The sequence below is a fragment of the Meriones unguiculatus genome, chromosome 18 (assembly GCF_030254825.1).
Source record: "Meriones unguiculatus strain TT.TT164.6M chromosome 18, Bangor_MerUng_6.1, whole genome shotgun sequence".
Lineage (NCBI taxonomy): Eukaryota > Metazoa > Chordata > Mammalia > Rodentia > Muridae > Meriones > Meriones unguiculatus.
In genome coordinates this window covers 30,337,646-30,346,171 of record NC_083365.1, presented here as the reverse complement: position 1 = coordinate 30,346,171, position 8,526 = coordinate 30,337,646, and the positions used below count along the sequence as shown (strand labels likewise).

The 8,526-nt window shown below is 39.4% G+C and overlaps 1 protein-coding gene across 1 annotated transcript; it reads right to left on the bottom strand.

Moving 5' to 3' along the window:
• Positions 1–5,634: 5,634 nt before the first annotated feature.
• LOC132648984 (olfactory receptor 4K3-like) lies at positions 5,635–6,576 on the bottom strand. The gene has a single exon (XM_060371610.1). The coding sequence runs from the start codon at positions 6,571–6,573 to the stop codon at positions 5,635–5,637; it is 939 nt and encodes a 312-aa protein (XP_060227593.1). The 5' UTR covers positions 6,574–6,576.
• Positions 6,577–8,526: the final 1,950 nt, after the last annotated feature.

Below are 8,526 nucleotides of genomic sequence, written 5' to 3'. Positions count from 1 at the left end.
CCCCTGCAAAGATGTAGCCCAGGGCAGTTCAGAGTCCAATTGGGTTACATAGTAATGTGAAGAGGGACTGCCTCTGACATAATCAGATTGGCCTGCTCTTTGATCACCTGCCCCTGGGGGGGAGCAGCATTACCAGGCCATAGTAGAGGACAATGCAGCCACTTTTGATGTGAACTGATGGACTAAGATCAGAAAGGAGAGGAGAACCTCCCCTATCAGTGGACTTGGGGAGTGGCATGCATGCAGAGGGAGGAGGGAGGAGGGAGGGTGGGATTGGGAGGGGAGGAGGGAGGGGCTCATGGGGGGATGCAGAATGAATAAAGTGTAATTGATGAAAAATTTAAAAATAAAAGGGAAAAAATATTTTAAGAATCCTAAATGACTTTCAAAAGTGGAGGAAAACATGGAGTTAGTCAACTTACATGAAGCATGTCTCGCCCCTGGGGGCAATGATCTCCTGAACCTACTCAGACCTTGGACACCACCACTGCTAGTTGTAGAACTGATGCAGGATGTTCCAACGAGGGGGTTAAGGCTTCCCATAATATTTCCTATAAGCCCACACCTGTTTGTTTATAGCCTCATGTATTCTTATTGGCCTCTCCTTTAACTTGGAGAAATTTTCTTCAATGATTTTGTTGAAAATATTTTCTGGGCCTTGGAGAAGGGAGTCTTCTTTTTCCTCTATACCTATTATTCTTAGGTTTTGTCTTTTCATATTGTCTTGCATTTCTTGGACGGTCTGTGTCAGGAATTTTTTGGATTTAACATTTTCTTTGACAGATACATCAATTTCTTCCATTGTGTCTTCTACACCTGAGATTTTTTTTCTTCCATTTCTTGTACTCTGTTGGTTATGCTTACCTCTGTAGTTCCTGTTTTCTTCCCTAAATTCTTTCTCTCCATTATTTCCTCCATTTGTGTGTTCTTTAATTTTTCCAATTCTATCTTCAGGTCTTGAGTTGTTTTGTTTACTTCCTTCACCTGTCTGATTGTACTTTCCTGTTTTTCTTTTAGTTCCTTCAACTCTGTTATATATATATATATATATATATATATATATATATATATATATATATATATATATTTCATTCAGTGCTTTAAGCATTTTCTTTCTAAAGGTCATAAACTATTTGGCTGCAGCTTCCTCTATTTCTTTATGGATGGCAATATTCTGTTTGACTTTATCTTCCTCTATGTTTACGAATCCTATCTGTTTCCTCTGTTATCATCTTCATGAGCATAGTTGTTAGGTCATCTTCTTGGATCTCAGTTATGCTGGGGTGTACAGGGCTACTTGCCCCTGGGTAACTGGGTTCTGGAGATGTCATACTGCTGTCTTTTGTTGCTTGAGCTTGTATGCTGGCCTCTACCCATTTTGCTATTTTAGGTGTTTGGGGTTATTTTCTTGTGGTTCCTGGGGATCCTGTGGTGAAGAGAATCCCCTTTGCAGAAAGCTGGTTTTTCCTGAAGGAAGTCTTCTCAGCTTTTTGGGTATAGTCCCTGGATGGCTGGCGTTTTTTCAGGAGTTGCTGCTGCTCACCTCAGGGATAGAGACCCGAGTGATAACTGTGGTCTCTGTTAGTCGAGAGGGTTCTCCTCTCACCCAGGGAAGTCCTGAAGACAGCTGCCCTATTTCTGGGTTTCTTGCTGTAAATTTAATGATCAGCTGCTTTGACCCAGTTGGACATCTGGCACGCAGCAACTGTTTGTGCCTGTGTCTGGAGCACAGCTGAGTGATGGCAGCTAGGCCCCACCAGTCTGCTAGACTTTTTCCAGGGAAGGACTGGGTGATTTAAGTCAGTACAGCTTCCTTCCTTCCCTGTGGATTCTCTAGAGACAGGAACTCCCAGTCTCTTTTTTTGCCCTGGTGTGCACTGCTCAGTCTCCACCAGCTGGCTGGCCTCAGAAACTGCCTGTGTCTGGAGCACAGCTGAGTGATGGGGGCTCAGTCTCTGCCAGCTGTCTGGCCCACAGAAACTGCCTGTGTCTGTCTTTCCGGCCTTTGGGAGCCTGGGCGTCTGCCTAAACTGGATAATTTTCCCAAGACCTTTTCGGGGTGGGTGTGTCGGCTGAGTGCTCTGAGATCAGACCAGCCATTTCTCTCCCTGTGTGTTTGCACCAAACAGGGAAACTCATTCACTGGTGCCCTGGTGCCCACAGTTCTATCTCAGGCAGCGAATCAGGCGCACAGGCAGGCAGGGCTCTGTGCCAGAGCCTGGGTCTCCAGCTCTGGCTCTGGGCTGGCTCCTGGTGTGCCCATGGAACCTGAGTCTTTTCCAGGGGATATCTGGGTGACCTAAGGTCGATCCCAATCGTTTCCTGCACCGTGGGGTTATCTCTCAACTGAAAATTCCAGTCTCTGATAGTGTGGTGCTCAAGGTTCAGTCTGGGACCATGACCAGAGACACTGGCTTGTGGCTCTGGGATGTCATGGGGCTGGCGGCTGGCAGCCAAGCATCTGGTAGAACCAGGATCTCTTCCGAGGTTTAGCAGGGTGAGTTAAAAGCTGATTGAATCCCCACCGTGGGGTATCCTCTCACCTGGGAAACACAATCACTGTGTTTTATGGCCGCGAGTTCTGATTGCTGGTCACTGTGCTGATCCTGCCATGCTGCTGGTCAGAATGAGAGTCCTCCCGGAGCTGTCATCTTGCCCCTCCCAATAATCACAGATAAACTCTTAATGGAATATAAGCTTGCAAGCCCAGAGAAGCTCCAAGCTCAAAAACTTGGTATCAGTCAAACACACCACAACCCAGAGAGTACTGAAGCAAGGACATGAACAATACAGTCTTCTAACTCAAACTTTTAATTATCTACTCAGTTTGAAATGTACAAAATGGTTTATTTCTGTCTGTATTATATCCTTCTCAATACACTCAGTAGTATTATGTAATTTACATACTATTGTTTTGTCAAAGATGGTCATGAGATATTGATATTATAAACATTAAGTTCTACTGTTAATTGTATAATTATATACAATTTTAAATTTTCATATTCTACACTCTTTCTGAAATAATTCATTGTATCTAGTAATTACTATTTGGATTATTCAATATTTCCTAATCAAATATTTATGACACCTACCAATATAATGAGTTTTAAGAGTTTTAATTCTAGTTTCCTTTTTAATTTTTTACATTGTCTAAGACTTCATGTACAACAATGAATAAAAATGAAAGAAATGGATTTTTGCCTTACACTAAATTCCAAAGGAAAGCTGTAATTTTTTTGACAAATTCACCTATTTCCTCTAAGCTGAGAAATAAAAAGGCATAAAGCATTCCATATTATATTATGGACTTTAATGTTATTAAGATCCAGACATATTCTTACTTAATTATTTAATTTTATTCTATTTCACTGTCAGCTTAATTGACATTTTAGCAAATCCATTCAAAATTAAACATTTTAAAGATTCAACTTTTGACTTGATAGTAATCATTAATTTTACGTGTAGATTGCTAACCCCAATCAAGAGCTGTTTGCCAAATGTTAGTGTAGGTATGTCTATAAAATTTGCCAAATGGTAGTATAGGTATGTCTATGAAATTTTTATTTTATGTCAGTACATTTTTGACAAAATAAATTATCATCTATAGTTCAAGGTCTTTCTTCAGCCACTAGAAAGTATTAAGAGAAAACAGGTAAAATTCTGCCTCCAGATAGTGTTAGAAATCATCAACTCCAAACATCAACCATGTCACCTCTTCCCTGTACCCAACCTAGATAACCTGCTAATTTTGTGATTAACAGCCTTTTATAGGTCCTTTTTGAGCCAACTTTTTCATAGTAAATGTGCACAAAATTATCTTTGTTTCTGCTTTAATACATTATCACATGTTTATTGATCTATTTTTTTTTCATTGATTTCTGATCTTATTTGGTCAGAATTTGTTCTTTTGGCTTATTTGAAATTTTATACTTGGGCATCATTTGGATACAGACATAGGAGTGGTAAAGCTGGATCTTCAGGTAGCAAGAAAGTACACAGATGGTAGTTCAGTGTCCAAGTGGGTTCCATAGTAATGGGAACAGGGACTGCTTCTGACATGAACTGATTGGCCTGCTTTTTGATCATCTCCCCGTGAGGGGGGAGAAGCCTCACCAGGCCACAGAGGAAGACAATACATCCACTCCTGATGAGACCTAATAGACTAGGATCAAAGAGAAGAAAAAGAAACCCTCCAGTACCAGTGGACTCTGTCCAAAGTTTGGTTAAGAGTCTCAGCATCTGCTTTGATACACTGCTGGGTAGAGTCTTTCAGAGGCCCTCTGTGGTGAGCTCTTGTCCTGTTTCCTGTTTTCTCCTTCTTCCAATGTCTATCCCATTTGTCTTTCTGAGTGAGGATTGATCATCTTACCCATGGGCCTCCTTCTTGCTTAGTTTCTTTAGGTGTACAGATTTTGGTATGTTTATCATATATTACGTGTCTAATTTCCACTTATAAGTGAGTATATATCATGTATGCCTTTATGCTTCTGGGATACCTCACTCAGGATGATCTTTTCTATATGCCACCATTTGCCTACAAATTTCATGGTTTCCTTCTGTTTAATTGCTGAGTAATATTTATTTGTGTAACTGAACCACAACAGTATGGTACTGGCATACTTGTATAACTACATATAAATGAATAAAATATACTAGAAATACTTTACTTAACTCTACACAATTAGAGTGACATGATTTTCACCAAATATACCAAAACTACATACTGGAGGAAAGAAAGAATCCTAAACAAGGAGAATGAGATGTGCACATGAAGAAGAATGAACTTCAACCTTTATTTGCATCCTTTAAAATACAACCTAAATAAAAAATACTTAATATAAGATCTGAAATTCCTAAAGTGGTCAAATAGCTATGGAGTTTTAACCAACATTATAAACTCTATCTTGTGGAAAAAGCATCCTAAACATAGTTTGTTACCCTATGAATCAATCAATTTATGAAAACAGACCTCATGGAGATTCTATTTCAGGATATATGATATTAAATAATAATTTAGAGTACAAATTTTAGTATCAGATTGAGATAACATAGAAATCTCAGTAAACATTGTTGGATATTTTATTATGATACATATTCATCTGGCTTAAAATAAAAAACACAAAGTATAACACAATGCTGCCTTGTTGAGTCTATAACTTGTTTGATCTTCTCTTAACATTTTCTGCCCACTCCTTTAGTTGTTTTTGTTTTGTTTTGTTTTTTTCTTGATAGCTGTGATCAGGCAAAAGTGATGATATTGGCCATTTGGCAAAGAAATTGAATTTTTGGGGCATGTGGTAATATACAGAATTATAATCAGGTAAATTTTACTAAGATGTTATTTATAAAGATAAACATATGAGTTTGGTCAACACACATTAAGGTAAACTCTATTAAAAACATAGAGGAACAGTTTTATGATATCCCTACAAGGAAAGAAAATTCAAATTAGATTTAGAAAGAAATTTTAGAAAGAGGGTTGGTCAGTAAATGTCATATTTTTTTTAATTAGCAAGTTATATCTATATTAGGGTATTTGTACAAATTTTGAATATCAACTATATTTTCTGACTTAAAATCTATTTCAAACAGTCAGTTTCACTATGTTCAGTAATTTGGACATATATCTGGATATTAGAAATTTCCTTTGGGACCAAAGTAGTTGCTTATAAATCTTTTCATGGCATTTTTCATTTCTTTATTTCTCAGAGTATAAATACCTGGGTTGAGGAGAGGTGTGAAAACAGAGTAAAATACAGCAAGAAATTTATCCAACCAGGTGATATTGAGAGGCCACACATAGATGAAGATGCAAGGTGCAAAAAAGATGATCACCACTGTGATGTGGGCAGTGCACGTGGACAGGGCCTTATGAGCCCCAGCTTTAGAGCTCTGTCGTACAGTGATTAGGATATAAGTGTAGGATATGAGCAACAGAATAAAGCACGTTACAGCCACAACCCCACAGCCAGCATTCATTAGAACATCCAAATCATCGGAATCTATGCAAGCTAGCTTGATTACCAATGGCATATCACAGAAAAAACTGTCTATTTCCTTAGGTCCACAAAATGGCAGCTCCACAATCACTACCAGGTGACTCATGGCATGTACAAATCCAGTTGTCCAGGAAGTCAACACCAACCCAGTACATCTTTTCAGGTTCATGATGGTAAAGTAATGCAGTGGCTTGCAGATGGCCACATAGCGGTCATAAGCCATTACCACCAACAACACCATCTCTCCTGCAGCGATGCAGTGAGCAAAGAAGACCTGAGACATGCAGCCTGCAAAGGAAATAGTCTTGTTTTCCCTGAGAAAGTCTGTGATCATTTTAGGAGTGGTGACTGAAGAAAGCCACATATCAACAAAAGACAGGTTGGCCAACAGGAAGTACATGGGAGAATACAGATGCGGGTCAGAGATGATTAAAACCAGAATGGTAATATTTCCAGAAACAATGAGAAGATAAATCATTAAAAATATCACAAAGAGTGAGAGCTGAATATTCCATGAGTTGGAAAGTCCCCAAAGTATAAATTCTGACACCACAGACTGATTGCCTACACCCATTTTTCTCAGTATGTCTTCAGAAGTAACCTGCGAAGAAAGAAAAATTATTAACTAGAGGTATGCTGTAGGCAACTTTCTGTGTAGAATTAGACATTCGTATTGAAACTCATCTGAATAGAATTGGATAAATTGAAGATAAATCTAAGCCAAGAATGCGTAACATTGTGCTGCCTGAGGTGAAAGCTAATGAGTCAAGGGCAAGAAGAGAAGCATCATGTGTGACTGTTATTCACATGCTCTATCAGCAATTTCTTTTTAAGAGAGCAGTGAGTAAAGCAAGAGAGCAACGTAAAAACCCCAAAATGGATGCTGTTTCATTGAGAAATACTGTCCAAATTTTTTACTAGCATTCATGAAATTCTGAAAAAAAAAATGAGGATTAAATTTGGCAACTGAAGGGGAAATACACCAAAATTCAGTAAAAATGGTATTATAAGATATTACCATTTTGTCAGACTGTATAATGATTTCTTTGAGCATCAGTAGAATAATATCTGTGTCTTCTCTGGGATGGTGGAGGCTCCTGGGAGTCTATGGTGGTGACCCTAGCTGAGACTCCTAGAAGCAGAGGTTATGGAGCATGATGTGGCCCCCTATTGTGGACAGGTGGATTTACAGTAGAGGAAGAGAAACACCAACCCACCCATAAAACCTTCCACTTACCCAATCACTGACTTTCCTAATTTAAGTCCCAGGCAATGAGAGAGAGCCCACTCATGACAGTATTAATAATATTTTGCTATACTTGCAGGCAGGAAACCGGCATAACTGTCATCTGAGTGGCTTCACCCAGCAGCTGATGAAAACAGATGCAGAGAACCACAGCCGAAGAGTTGGCAGAGCTCAGAAAGTCTTATGGAAGAGGGAGAAAAAGGATTAAAAGAGCCAGAAAAATCAAGGATACCACAAGAAAGCCTACAAAATCAACTAGCCTGGGCACAAAGGGGCTCATAGAGACTGAACCACAAGAAGAGAGTGTCTATGGGCTTGACCTAGGCCCCTCACACATATATAAAAGATGTACAGCTTAGTCCTCATGTGGGTACTCTTACAGCAGGGTCCCTGGCTGTCTCTGACTCTGCTGTCTGCCCATGGATCCCTTTCCCCTAACTGGATGACATTGTCTACCCTCAATAGAAGAGAATAATCCCATTCCTACCACAACTTGATATGCCAAGGAGGGTTGATATTCTTGGGATGTCTCCTCTTCTCCTAGAAGAAAGGGAGGGTGATATTGGGGAAGTGGAAGGCAGAAAGAGGCCCTTGGAATAGAGGTGGAAGGGGAGTGCTTATCGGGATATAAACTAATGTAATTAATTAATTAATTAATTAATGAAAAATACAATTTTAGCTTAAAGCTCGAAAGAGCATGTTGGAAAAACCTTAGTTGGGAAGCATACAGAAGGTGCTATAACATACACACTGGCATGAGATATAAATACAAAATATAGGTTCACAGTTATTCATTAATAAATACATATAATAGATTTTGTTTGCTCAACTAAACTGATTAACAAATACTACTACAAATACCAGTGTAAATGGATTGAAAGCACAAGGCAAGTTAAGTCAGACCTGATCACTGCAAGTCACATTTACTTCAGTCTCAGCCATTTCTGACAGGAACTCAGGGGCAGGCTCTTTGACCTCCCCACCTCTCAAGGGAGGAGCAGTCCTGCTAGGCCACAGAGGAGGACTTTGCAGCCAGTTTGAAGATACCTGATAAAACAGGGTCAGAAGAAAGGGGAGGATGTCTTTACCAATCAGTGGACTTGGAAAGGGGCAGGGAGGAGATGAGAGAGGGAGGGAGGGAGGGAGGGATTGGGAGGAAATGAGGGAGTGGGATACAGCTGGGATACAGAGTTAGTAAAATGTAACTAATAATAAAAAAATTAAATTAAATTAAAAAAAATTTAGCATAAGAAAGCCAGTAAGAAACACTCAAAAAAAGAG